A 14,403-nucleotide genomic window follows, 5' to 3' on the forward strand; every position below is an offset into this window, starting at 1 on the left:
GAAATGTGTGAAACCCCATATTTTTATATATGTATATTAATATATCATAAAATTAATTATTTAAAATAATTAGTTTTCAAAAGATATAATTGATATTAGATATATATATATATATATATATACAGAGAGCTTCCATTGAGGGATCTCTCAAATACTTATTTGAGGGACACCCCTTGTAGGGCCCACTCCGGATTGTATTCCACTAATCCAAACCGTCTATTTTGTAGATACTCATTCAAAGATCATCTCTACAAAAAATCACTTGAATCAGATATCATTTGACCACTCAATTGAGTTATTGAAATTTTAGTATTTTCTTGAAGCACCGTGTTCATTGATTTTGTAAGACACAATTGGATGTCGAAATGGGTTCCGATTTGTCTAATTTTTTGTAAGGATGATCTATGAATGAAGACCTAAAAAATAGATGGTTTGGATCATTGGGAAAAAAAGAGTAGGGTACCCTAAAGGGTGTCCCTCAAATAAAATTATTTGAGGGATCCCTTAATAGAAGGGGACTGTATATATATATATGGCAAGTTACGTGAATCTAAACATTAACTGGCAAAGAGCCCACTAGTGTAGTGGTTTGGAGTATTTATTCCCTCAGACAAGGTCCTGGGTTCGAGTCCTAGCATCCGTGTTATGTGTGTGAGTTTAATATGCTGTCGCCCCTTTCAATTGGAAAGATCCCAAAAAAAAAAAAAAAAACATTAACTAGCATAAGCCTATCAAATCTTATTGCATGGCTTTAACTATATCAATTCATTTCAGCCTTATTTAATATTTATTATATACACACACTTTACAAAAGCATTTAGAAAGATTTTTGTTTGCTTACTAAGCTTTCTGTTAAAGATTGACGTGTTGCAAATGGAATCCTAAAAAACAATTAAAGTATGAGGTGGGATATATTGGCATGATGACAGGACCCGCCCCGAATTCTTCGGAACTCGAGAAGAATCCTGTGGATATCTGACATCACCCCGATGTCAGACCCACTTCTAAAACTATATCCTTTTTCCCAAAAAGGAATAAGAGCACGAGACTTTCTGCCGAAATTTCGGCAGAGTCTCCCTTGTAAATTGAACATTCCCCAAATGTCAACCTGCACAAAATTTATAATTTAATATCCCAACAGGCAGCATGCACAATATAACAACATGCAATTCACATAGATGGCCTCCGGCCTTCAAATAATCCGAAACGAAACCATCAACAAACTCTAAACAATGCCAAGAATGAATTCAGACAATTTATGAATGCCCACTATAATCAGTATAAAATAACTTCCCAAATATCCAACATACGAGGTTTTAACCTCCTATCACAATCACATCTCGTTTTTACCCAAATTTAAGGACCAACAATAAGGTCAGAACCAATCTCAATAAAACAACATTTAGTCTGCGGCTGCACCTAGGCACTACCCTAGGCTGCCTATGTACCCTTACTGCAGGATCAAGCCACACGTAGTTCTTTCCCAATATAACATAACAAACCTTTATTCATCTCCCTGGTAATCACATAATCCCCCTATACGCTGGAAAATCCAAAGCCACGTATGGGGTCTGTCAACACGCCGGAAAACCTACGACACGTGTGACCTAATCATCACATAATCTCCCCCATACGCCGGAACATCCAACGCCACATATGGGGTCTGTCCTCACGTCGGATAACCTACGCCACATGGGACCTAACAATCACAAAATCTCCCAATACGCTGGAACATCCAACGCCAGGTATGAGCTCTGTCAACACGCCGGATAACCTACGCCACGTGTGAACTAACCATCACATAATCTCCCTCATATGCCGGAACATCTAACGCCACGTATGGGGTCTGTCCTTACGCCAGATAACCTACACCACGGGGGACCTAACAATCACAAGATAGTACTTACAGTGTAATCAATATCCGGGGAGGTACATAGAGTAGTGCATATAGCACTTCAAACTGACATACTCTTAATTATCTAAACTAATAATAGATGTATTCTCAATTTAGCGATACCAGTCTATAGTAGACTGCAACGTAATTTAATCAGGAAAATAATATTATTTTTAGACCAACAATCATACACATAAACATAAATTTCATAAAGATCCTAGAACAATTTAAATATTATTCAACGCTTGTTTTCACACAAATTCCATAAAATACCGTCTCACACAACTAGAACATTATACTTTATTTATAATCAAATAATATTAATTAATGATAAGCAACAACCTCTAAGGAAAACCCTAAATCGAATCAATTTCCAATTTAACCTCAAATAACAGTTAAGATTCGATAAAAAAGTTATCTTAATACCTTCCGAAGGGTGAAACTACCTCGGAAGACTCACGGTCAACCGAGGGGTCCAAATACCCCAACTTGGTCAAACAGGCCCACGACCTCCAAATTCTGATCTGAAAGTTCCTATAGGTTTCACAAGATTTAGGATACACGTCCCGCAAGTTTGGTCCGGATCGGACGGTTACTCGGTTACTAGGAACCTAGCCCTAGGGTTGGCATTTCCAGAGTATCCGGGACTCCGTTTTACTATCCGTCGAATCCCTTACGATCCTAAGAATGTCTAGATTAACATATATTAAATTCAAGACAGTCCAACGGCTCAAACCAATCAAACCCGGATATCACAAAATATGCGATATCCAATCGACGATCAAACGATATCCAAATTCATATCCGAGCATATCGTCTTGCTTAGGATGACATGAGGATGATTTTACGACTCAAAGACCGGCCAACAAGTGGCCCACTTCCCGCCACACGCATCAGCGGCGCATGGGTGGCTTGATCAAATTCCGGCAACCGGAAATCTTCACAACTGGAAACCCAGCTTCCAACCCTATTTGGAACCACTTTTGTTTTTGGGCCTACCCAAAAAATTCTACGGAAGTGGCCGGAATCGGAGGCCGAAACCGGCCAAAACTTTAATCTCTTAAATTCGTTTCAAAATGCAGAAATTAATTCTAATCAACCCAACCAACAGCTAGAACACATTGAGAGGATGAGAAAACATACAAAGTTTGAAGAATTTGGTTGCCGGAATCACCCGAACGAGCTCCTTCAAGTTATGGGTAAATTCGGCGACTTTTCTGCAACCGGCTACCACGGGCAGCGGTGGCGGCGGTGAAGGGTCGGGATAGGAAGAGGGATGTGAGCTTGACGTTTTGGTACCAATATCATGAAGTTTGGTGGCCGTTGGAGGAGATGGCGGAGGAAATACTGTTCGGATGAACAGTAAACAGGGAGGGGGGAGGGGCCTGTTTCTGTGCGTAGGGGGAGAGAGAGAGAGAGAGATAAATTTCTATTTTTATAAAATCCAATTTCAAAATAATTACGATTGTGCCACTGAGTTTCTTTTGATCGTAACTTCCTCGTTACAACTCCAAATCGAGCCCACTACGTGTCTTCGAACTCATCTTGTCAAGCTCTACGCAACGGTACAGCTGAAATTCTCAAATTCCTTTCTAGTCAAAAAGTCAACTTTAAACCCAATAAAATATTCTAGGGATAAAATGGTCTTTTATCTACATAAATTAATAATTACCAATTTATTTAGGACCGGGTTGTTACACATAAGGTGTAAGAACAGTAGGTATCCCTATATATATAAACTTAAGCACTCTACAAAGCCAACACATAAGGCTATTTGGGGTGGCAGATTACTTTCAAGCCACCCAAGTAGTCTTGCAATCTATAGGCTACTTATGTGGCACAATATTAAACTTTTATCTATATCTTTGCCGACTCTAGCTAGCTATAAATAGCCCTGCCTTATAGTTCATGTATCATAAGTTCTTCAAGTTGCGTTAGTTTCCTAAAAATCATAGACAAAAGAAAGAAAAGAGTGAGAATTAAGTGTGATGAGATTTTGGAGAAGCTCAAAGTGCTTGGACTTGCAACTGGGAGTTATACAATAGCTTTGGATTTGAGGTAGGGGTTTTTCTTGGGGAGGCTTTACATAAATTGATTTAATTAAATATTGTGAACACTATATTACGCTTGGTAATATTATTTGATTATTATCCTTGATATTAGGTGTTTACATGTTGTCAATTATCATTATAATTTGATTAATATTGACATGTTCATATGTTGTCAGTGGTGGTTGGAATTCTTGGGTTGACAAAGAAATTATGGAAAAGAGGGTAATGGGAAGGATCTTTTGTGTAGTTGAGTCTGACCATTGTAGGGACCAAGTTCAGGGGAGCCCGTGTGCACAGTAGACTAGGAAATCAAAGGTATAATTGTCGATTTGGTGATTTGGGCTTGGAGATCAATAGTGTAGACAAGACGACTAGCAAAAGGGGAATTGAGTGATAATTGAGATGGGTGTTAGTTTATATAATGGGGCATTCAGAAGCACAGTGGTAAAATGAATGGTATGGACATGCAGATTTGCTTGCCCTATTATATAGATTAACATGTTGGGAAAAATTAAAGTTCATTCATGCATTGCATAAATTGTACATTATAAATCTCACTAATCACATAAGACATAGGACCCCTACTGAGCATGTAGTGCTCACCCCTTATTGAATCTATTGCAAGGTTTGAAAATGAAGTTTAGTTTGTAATGAGGAAACAAGAAGAAAGAGTTGTGGATAGTTTTGAATGTTTTGTTGAAAGTTTGTTACTTTCTTGTTATTTTTCTTGTAAAATTACAATGTAAATTACTTTGGTTTAAATAGAAGTTTATGTTCAATCTTCATCTTTCTTGATATTTAATTTTTAGTTTTAGTTTTTCTTTTACCTCACACTCCCACTAAAATTTTAAAAAAAATGGGGTGTGACAAATGTCACCTTAATTTTTCAAAATTCAAGATTTGTCATCTCACTTTAACACCATCTAATTTTCCATCTATTTTAAGGGTATTTTAGCCTTTCCATATTCAAGGGTATCTTAAAAATAGAAAATCTTTATAAAAAAATAAAATTGAAAATAAAAAATATCACCTTACCCCATCATATGTGCACCACCAGCAGCTCCAACCAACCCCGCCCACCTTGAAATCCAATCCCCTTTCCCTCTTTACAGGCCCTTCCTCCATTCCCTCTTCCACACACAAATTTCCTCAACCCACCCAAACAAGGCAGAAGAAGGAATTTATATAGGGCTGGGCTAAATTTTTTGGGAGATTTTATTGGCACCCCATTATTTGCTATTTGCACCCCATACTAAATTTAAACATGAATAACCTATTTTACCCTCGTACATAATTACCGTTAAGGACAAAAAAATTAAAAATTAAAATTAAAATTGCTCAATACAACATATGTTCCTACAACCCAGTTAGGCTTTTTTTCTCAAACCATCATGTTCCTACAACCCTAACGAGGTTTATATGTTTATATTAGTGAAATATATCTTGTATTTATTCATGAAGGGTGAGACTGAAGTTAGAGAGGCCTTGAATGAGGTATGAATTTATTTTTTGGCATTTTTCAAGTTTAGGATTTCATGATGGTCGCTGGTTGAGTTCAACACATCAGTACTGAATGCGATAGGTACATTTGGTGGGATGCCACCGAAATGTTGCACCTATTTCAGTTGTGTTTGACCGGCCGTTAACTTAAGATGCGGTGGAGATCAGATCCACCATAACATGGAACGATGTTCAGTGGTGTATTACCGAACTTTTACATGCAGTTCTGTGGCAATGAACCGAAATATATTTATTTTTCAGTAACTTATTGTGGACCATAAATTTAATGTAAGCTATTTTGACCTTACTCCCATTGAATGGACAGAAACAAGGTGACGCCCCTACTAATGGCAACAATGTGGGAACAGAATGTGTAATGGACTATAGTGATCAATGCATAACTTATTCGGTAATTATTTGAGTTTTTTTTTTTTTGGTATGAAATCCTTTTTAGTATCATTAACGTGACATTAGTGTTTCAAATTTTAACTTTAAATAACATGAGTTTTATGTATAGATATTTAATGGTAGAGATGCATTATTTAAATGGGCTCATGCACAAGGAAAAATTAATAATATTGTAATTATAATTAGAAGGTCTGATTATGGAGGTAAGGACAAGAGGAGACCTCCTCGAGTAATACTTTCTTGTGAAAGGAGCAGTAACTATAAGTCTTGCAAGTCTAGTGAGACAACTGATGTAAGGTCGGATGCAAATGGTGATACTAAAAAATGTGTTAGGGACATTGGTACTAAGAAATGTGGATGCCCATTCTTGTTAAAAGGTTTCAATATTTGTGATGGGGATAATTGGAAGTTGGAGGTGGTTTGTAGAGTACACAACCATCCTATTTCAAAGTATCTTCAAGGTCATTCATTTGTGGGCGACATTCTGAAGAAGAGAATGCCTTGTTGGTGGACATGTCTAGAGTTTGGTGAAACCCAGAGATATGTTGGTCATCCTGAAGGATAGAGATGCAATGAATGTTTCAACTATGAAGACAATATACAATGCTAGGATCTGAAAATAAAACCAAAGAATTTGATGGGAGAACACAAATGCAACAATTGCTTACTAAGTTATCCGAACACAATTATATTGAGTGGCATAGGACATCTAGTGATATTGTAACTGACTTGTTTTAGACACACCCCATTAATATTGAGATTTTGCATGCATTTCCACATGTACTTATCATGGATTGCACATATAAGACTAATAGATATCGTTTCCCACGATTCTAAATTGTAGCTGCTATGTGAGTTTTACAACTCGTAAGTAAAGATGGATCAATGGGACCTACTCAATATGGCTCAGTATGCTCAACATGTATCTCAACATTATTATCATGAGTAGCATCTACATTTTCAACCTCAGCATCAACATTATTATCATGAGTAGGAGCTACATCTTCAACCTCTGTAGTATCCTCAAAGTGATCTTGGGGAGCCACTCTCTGTCTCCTCGTTGAGGTTGTGAGACGTTGTCTATCAGGTCGAGATGATGAAGCCTCAGTAGTACGAGTCCTCTTCATATCTGAAAAATAATATTAAGTACAAATTCAGTAAAGGATTCGGTAGATGATCGCTGAAAAACGAAAACACATTCGGTGGACAATCACTGTAAAACATAAACATATTCGGTGGAGTACCACTGAAAAATGAAAATACATTCAATGGACTGCTACTGAAAAACGGAAACAAAATCGGTGGTAACCATTTCAGTGGTAACCCACCAAAAGTAAAATCTAGTTTCGTAAAACCAGGTTTGAACTATACACCCCCAAAGTTGAAATCAAAAATTAAAATCAAACTTTGGTCAAACCTAGGCTTAATCAACACTTAGAAACATAAATATAGAAATCAAAATTGACATCAAACCTTGGATTTTCAAAGGATATTGAGGTTAGATGGAATTGTGAAAACTTGACAGATCGACAATGAGGGTTTGCGATGCTAAGGCGGTGCTGGTTTGCGATGGGGTGAGGTGTTTGGGGTTGACGATGGGGTGTGCGATGGGGGTTTACGATGGGGTTGGGGTTTGCTACGATGGCTCTGTTTCAAATTGGATGGGGTGTGCGATGGAGTTTGTTGCAAACCTCTGATGGGGTGTGCAATGGGGTGTGTTTGCAAGAGGAGGGATTTTCAATTGGGTGGGGTTTTATATGAGATGGGGTGTGTTTGAAAGAGAAGGGGGTTTTTGATGGGTGGTGTATAATATGGGATGAGGTTTACACAGTAAGTTAGAAAATGAGGTTCATGAGGGCAATTTAGGAAGAAAAATGGGGTATAGTGAGTAGTTTTAAATTTTACTAAAATTCAGTGGGGTGTAAAGAAAATGTGGGGTGCAAAGAGCAAATAATAGGGTGCCAATAAAATCTCCCAAATTTTTTTTCTCTGATTCTTCTATATTTTAGCTAAAACACATATTTTTAGTCCTCAATGTTCGAACACACAATATTTGTTGGAGTGTGGGTTTTCTTTCCCCCGATTAAAATTGTTTAGAATCAATTCCCCCAATATTCATGGAGGGCAAGAATGCTACCAAACACTTTGCTGAAATCCAAATCCTGAGAAATTGGGTAAAATTTTGATTTATATATCTACCTAGTCTTTGAAGAACTCAGCACTTGCTTCCTACAAGGATCAACCTCAAATATCTCTCAATTGAGGAGATACAGAGGTTAGATAAGGACTTTAGTATTATTATTTTTGTTGGAATTTTAAAAAGGTTTTAAAAATTAACAGTTTTTATTTAATTAATTAATTTGGCTGTTTTATTTTATTTATTATGGGGGTTATACATATTTAATTTTTAGGTACGAGTTCTATATTGAATGCCTTAATGTTCTAGTTTAATGTGGTGAATGTTACATATTTAAAAAAAAACACAATACACCATTAGAATATCACATACCACAATCACCACCACAAACTAATTCTCTCCTTTTCTACTTTTGTTCTCTATTTTATATTACTATTTTGGCAATGGTTCTGTGACTTGGATACCTATGTATTCGTCTATGAACGTGCTCATAGCGGATCTTGAGTTTGTGTACAAGGGGTCGTATCTTGGAGTCTTGTAGACCATCAATACTTGCACGTAGGGAGGCTACAAAGGCTTTAGGACAACATCTTTGATGTGTTTCAACGTACCAAACTCACCTTCTTACTTATAATTTATTTTGCTTTCACTTATCTATTAATTTATTTTTCCTCAATTTCATTATACCTTAAAAGTTTTCCAATTTGTTTATATGTCATTTATAATATAAATGTTTTGTATTTGGCTTACGGAAAAGGAAACCTATCATTTTTATAACAATTTTGGCCCAGTTTTTTTTGTAAGTTGACAAAACTTGTGACTTTCAACAAGGAAAAAATGGTCAAATGTTGCAGAAGAGTTGTTGAAAAAAAAAAATTTGTCACTCTGAATGAAATTATGATCGGATCAAGCAACTAAAACATTTTAGGATTGCGTTCCAAGCCACTATGCATCCACGCATTTTTGGAGTCGTGTTTGAAGCCTTTTTGAGACAACAATAATTATAGCTGAAATTGGAAGAGAAATACCGAAGTGTTGAATTTTGATGTGTAAATAAGCGTCTGTGCAATAAAAAGATGACAAAGTGAGACTATTTTATTAAGCCCCTGAATGCACATAAGAGAATGCCCCTAAAACATCCGGTATAAAATTACACAAATTTCTAGAATCTTATCAAAAATAGAATAATAATACAATACATTTTTTTTATTTAAATTCTAGCCGAACATGTATTGTTTAGGCTTAAATCCTACGCGCCAGCCAAAATGGGCTATTGGGTTCATTTTACAAAACGCTAGGCTTTGATTACCAAAAATGGTGACTAGTCCATACTATTTAGCCAAAGGGGAATTTAATTAATTCATGATTTTTTTGATAAATTAGTAAATAAATTACCACCAATGGTGATTTAATCCAAGAATCAAATTATTTCAATTAGTTTTAGTCCAAAATTCACAATTTCTTAGCTGTTAAAGTTTTTCAGGATATTTCCTCACTGTTAAACTCCAAGGAAAATTGATGACCTTAAAAGTTGTAAAGTTAAAGTCAGACTTGCTTGAGAATCACGACTATTTATTATATGATCATCAGATATTTTCTTCTACCAGAGTATTTGGATATTTATGGTACCAACATTGGAAGAATCTGAGAATTATTGCTCGCTTTAGTCTAGTTCTTGCAAAAAGAACGATCAGGAGTATTGATGAGCAGGTGCCAAAAATGATCAATGCATTGGAATGACAAAGCTTTTACCACTTTTGCATTAAATGGGGGTTAGTCTAAAATAAAAAATATCCAGATTTCGTCATTATCATTTTTCTCTTATAAATACAAGAATGTATGGACTGGAGAGGGGACCCAACCAAACAACTAATGAAACAAAACTCAACAATCAGTCCAGACTGATCAAAAGAAATCAAAGATTACACGAACGTGCAATTACCAAAGGCAAGCAAGCAATCTTCTGTAGGGAGCAACCCAACTCAAACAAAAGCTTAGACAACCAAAAAGAAGACGAGATTCTTTTTACAATATAGACAAGGTATTTCAATCAGAAATTAGAAAAGATTGAATTGTCTTACAAATTTGGTTTAGCAAATCAAATAACACAAATAGAAGTCAGGTCTTTCATCATATGAAAACCTCAACAAGTTTATAAATATATCTCGACGTCTTAAAATTGTCTAGAAAGCTTCCACATCATACAAAACCAACGAGAACAGGTACTTGCCTGCAGTTCTGCTTACTTTTCTAGCCTACATATTGGCTCAACTTTTTTATAGCTTTGCCAATACCAACATTGGTATTGATTTCCAACTAATCTCTGTTAGTTGATGGTATTGACGTGCAAATCTATTGCAGAAACATCCAGTCCAGCCTGGCCTTAAAACATCATTTTGATTGTATTTTTAAGCAGAAGTCAAAGTATAACAATTTGAGGCTTGTCTAGATTTAGCAATTCATTTTATGCTTTGTGCTTAAGGCAATTCTGCTTGAATTAGTCTGTTATATTCTCCATAAATTTGTGTATTTTGCTTTACTTACCGTTTTGTCTAGATAAATTGTGAAATCCTCACCAGTCTGAGGCATAAAAAATAACTCTCTTGGGAGGTTTCCCACCCAAAATCACAATCGTTTGTTTAAAGTCTATTAGTTGGGGCTCAAGTATATAAAGTCATTCAAATTTATTAGAGTATTATCTGTAACAATGACACACTCACACAAAAGAAAGTTAATCCAGAAACCATTAAATGGATAAAAGATTAATGAGGCATTTTACTCAACACAATCAAATATAAAAAGGATAAACAGACATTTAAAGTACAAAAATAGAAAAATAAAATATGACAGGTATACTATACATTTCAGAGTTTTATTTATTTATTTTATTTTTATTTTATTATGCGGATACATTTCAGAGTTATTTACACTAAAACTTGTGCTTTTACTAAACCCTTTGTAGTTCCAGAAATTACACAAATACTCCATAAAGTTTTAAATTGTTTTCTCGAAACCTTTTTTCATTGATTTTTCCTTATAAAATGTCTTTAAATAATAACAAATTTAGTACTTAGATTTTTACAAGCGAAATTTAGGAAGAGGGAATTGAACTTAGGACAGGATATATCATCTTAACTACTTAAGCTTCAAGTCCCTTACAAGCTATTCTTTTCATCGAACCGAAATTAAAGTTGTTATTTGCGTAAGCTTTTTTATATATGAAATCATTAACTTTTAGATGAAAAATTAACAAAATCGGATTTAATGAGAATAATTTGAGACTTCAGGAGAAGGTGTAATTTTCAAAACCACGAGGATTTTGACAACACACAGTAAAATGTAAATAACTCATACATCCAAATTCCAATTGCAAGAAGAGGCTTTCAAATTGCTTCTGGGCCGCACCTGAGAGTAACCACGTCGAGCATCTATAAGAGCAAGTCCAACGGGCCAGTCGAGCCCAAGGCGAAGGGGGAAAAAAAAAATTTGTTCCAGTGGCTAGCCCAAGCTCGGGGCGCTTGTGGGACCCACCAACTCGGGCCAGCCCTAAGGCGAGTTGAGCTTGAGCTTCAGCCCGCGGGCTCTGACGTCAGCGAGTGCGTTCAAATTTTTTTTATCGTCAACGGTAAAAAAAATTTGAACCAGCGCGCGCTGACGTAAGCTCCAACGGGAAGTTGCCACGTGTCACGCCCCCAGCCCTCCGATCAGCATATCCGAATCCAATCCTACGGCTGAGCCTTTTTTGGGCAATAAAAATATGAAAAAAAATTCTAAAAATTTCAGATTTTCTTTTTTTCTATAAATACCTATCAATACCTTCACTTTCAACACCAATCCTTGTACATTTCATTATACTTCTACTATTATTCACTATTTACTCAACATTTTCCTCTTTTTCATCTTGTATTTTGATTTTTGAAATTCATTCGAAATTTGAACCCAAAAATTTATCTGAATTTTGAATTTTGAAATTCATCCAAAATTTGAATCCAAAAATCTTATCTGGAAATTTTATCCGATTATGAATAGTCTTGACACGTAGAAACCCGAAAATCTTATCTGAAAATATTATTCAAATTAATTATTTTCATTAAAACATAAGGGGGAAAAAACAAAAAAATGAATAGTAATTGCCCTTAGCCATAACAATGGGTGGAAACACAAAATACTATTTGTAAGGGCAACTACTATTCACATGAATAGTAGCTGCCCTGACTTCCCCCTTGTCATGTCTAAGGACAAATGGGTGGAGCTGCATCGCCCTAATGTTCTTCGCCCTTTGTCCCAAAGAAACAAATGCCCTCGACTGTTTTCAAGTTTGAAATTCAACCCCTTTTTTTGGGTTTTCTTATTGCCTGGGATTGGAGTAATTGCTTTGCTTTGATTTGTACCTATGAAGACTGAAGAGGTTTTTCTGGCAGAATATTTCCTACCACCATGGATAGCAGCAGTAAGCCAGTGACCGTCAGTTGTGAAAATGGTAAGAAAACTTACCCTAGCTGCAATGGTTTATCCTATACCAGGCAATTTTATTTGGATGGTTCAGATCTTTTTAGAATGCCGAGAACTGCATATTTTCTGAAGGCAGAGAATCAGCTAGGGCTTTAAGTTTTCCTGCAGAAATTGTTCATCATCAACCTCTAACATGATTCAACTCTGCAATTTGAAGACCTTCAGATTGGTTCACTCAATATTTTCTTGTACATTTGCTTCCAAAACAAACAGAGTGTTGGTTGGAGATCCAAAACCCTCACATTTTTCTCTTCAGAGTCAGTTGCTCTGCAGACACATCACCTCAGAAATCTCAGAAAACCAACACAATTTCACAGTCACTTACCTCATAAACACTTGCGCGTTGTCCCCAGAAGGAGCGATTTCAGCTTCTAAGTGGGTCGAGTTGAAGTCACCAGAAAGAGCAGACTCCGTTTTAGAGCTTCTGAGAAACTATGGAGCATCTCAAACCCAGATATCAAAGCTTATTAGGTCACATCCAAAACTTCTTTCAGCTGATCCTGAGAAAACCCTTTTGCCAAAGCTTGAGTTTTTCAGCTCTCTTGAAATTTCAAAAGTGGACCTATTAAAAACTCTGGCTTTTAATCCAAAACTTTTGGCAGTCAGCTTGAGAAATCGGATTTTGCCCACTTATAACTTCCTCAGGAGTATACTCTCTGAGAAAAATGTTGGTGTTATTTTCAAGCACAACTCATGGATTTTCTTGGAAGGTCACTGCAAGCATGTGGTGCCAAATATTGGGCTTTTGAGAGAATCGGGCATGTCTCAACCATGCATTTCTTTTTTGCTAACTCGTGGTACTCGCGTTTTGATGGTAAATCCTGAAAAATTTGGTCAACTTGTGAGTGAGGTTAAGGAAATGGGATTTAATCTGGAAAAATCAACTTCAGTGAATGCCCTGTGTGCATTGTGTGGTAAGAATAAGTTGGTATTGAATAGAAGTCGCGAACTTCTTAAGACATGGGGTTGGTCTGAGGATGATTTTCCCTCCGCTTTCAGGAAGAACCCACAGTGTATGGTTGTCTCAGAGAAGAAACTTATGCAAGCAATGGATCTTTTAGTGAACAAGATGGGATGGTCGTCAGGAATGATTGCCAAATATCCTGTGGTCCTCAGTCTCAGTTTGGAGAGGAGACTTATCCCGAGGTGCTCTGTGGTTAAAGTTCTGTTGTTGAAAGGTTTCATAAATGAGAACTTGAATCTGGGTTCTCTGCTGAAACGAACAGAGAAGCAGTTCTTGGAGATTTTTGTGAACAGATATCTTGGCGAAGTACCTGAATTGTTAGGTGTGTATCAAGGGAAGGTAGATATCCAGGATGTCTGATCTGATATGTTGAAACGGGTGAGGATGTAATTATTTTAGCCACCTGATGATGCATCACTCATATGCATTAGCTTGCTTTTGGCACAATACTATAATGCTGTCCTCTACCCTAGAAATTTTGTCTTTAAAGTAAGGTTTAAATTCTATCCCACATCTTACTAAAATTTTGCAGGAAGTAAATTCAGTTTTTCATTCTTCTACTCGGCAGCCTACCTGTTTTTAATTAGATTTATATATGCTTTCTTATTAGAACAAATGCCTGCCGTAGAGTCGCTAGAATTTCTTCTGTTTATGGTTCCCGACTTCGGTTACCCTTGAAAGTTTATTTTGTAGAATGTGCGCATATAATGCTTCTATTAGGGTACAATGTATTGTATTTTGGTTGAGGAGTGGAAGAAGCTAATTTCTGTCCATTTTTCAAAAGATAAGAATGACTCTCAATCCTTTATCCCCTGCTCTTTGAGTAATTGTCCTCTGTGATGCTGCTAGCGTACTTAAGCAGCCATGGTTGGTTTATAGGAACTACTTAGTGTCAATGATTGATTAGATTCATATGTAATCATGTCAACATGGCATC

At 36.3% G+C, this 14,403-nt stretch overlaps 1 protein-coding gene across 1 annotated transcript; it reads left to right on the top strand.

The window, feature by feature from the left end:
• The first annotated feature begins 12,199 nt into the window (after positions 1-12,199).
• Positions 12,200-14,026, top strand: LOC117619162 (transcription termination factor MTERF6, chloroplastic/mitochondrial-like). Its single transcript, XM_034349038.1, has one exon. The coding sequence runs from the start codon at positions 12,636-12,638 to the stop codon at positions 13,824-13,826; it is 1,191 nt and encodes a 396-aa protein (XP_034204929.1). The 5' UTR covers positions 12,200-12,635; the 3' UTR covers positions 13,827-14,026.
• Positions 14,027-14,403: the final 377 nt, after the last annotated feature.

Source organism: Prunus dulcis, chromosome 2 (genome assembly GCF_902201215.1).
Source record: "Prunus dulcis chromosome 2, ALMONDv2, whole genome shotgun sequence".
NCBI lineage: Eukaryota > Viridiplantae > Streptophyta > Magnoliopsida > Rosales > Rosaceae > Prunus > Prunus dulcis.

What these genes read in the sequence shown, in the direction of transcription:
- LOC117619162 (XM_034349038.1), top strand. Translation starts at nt 12,636, where the DNA reads ATGATTCAACTCTGCAATTTGAAGACCTTCAGATTGGTTCACTCAATA.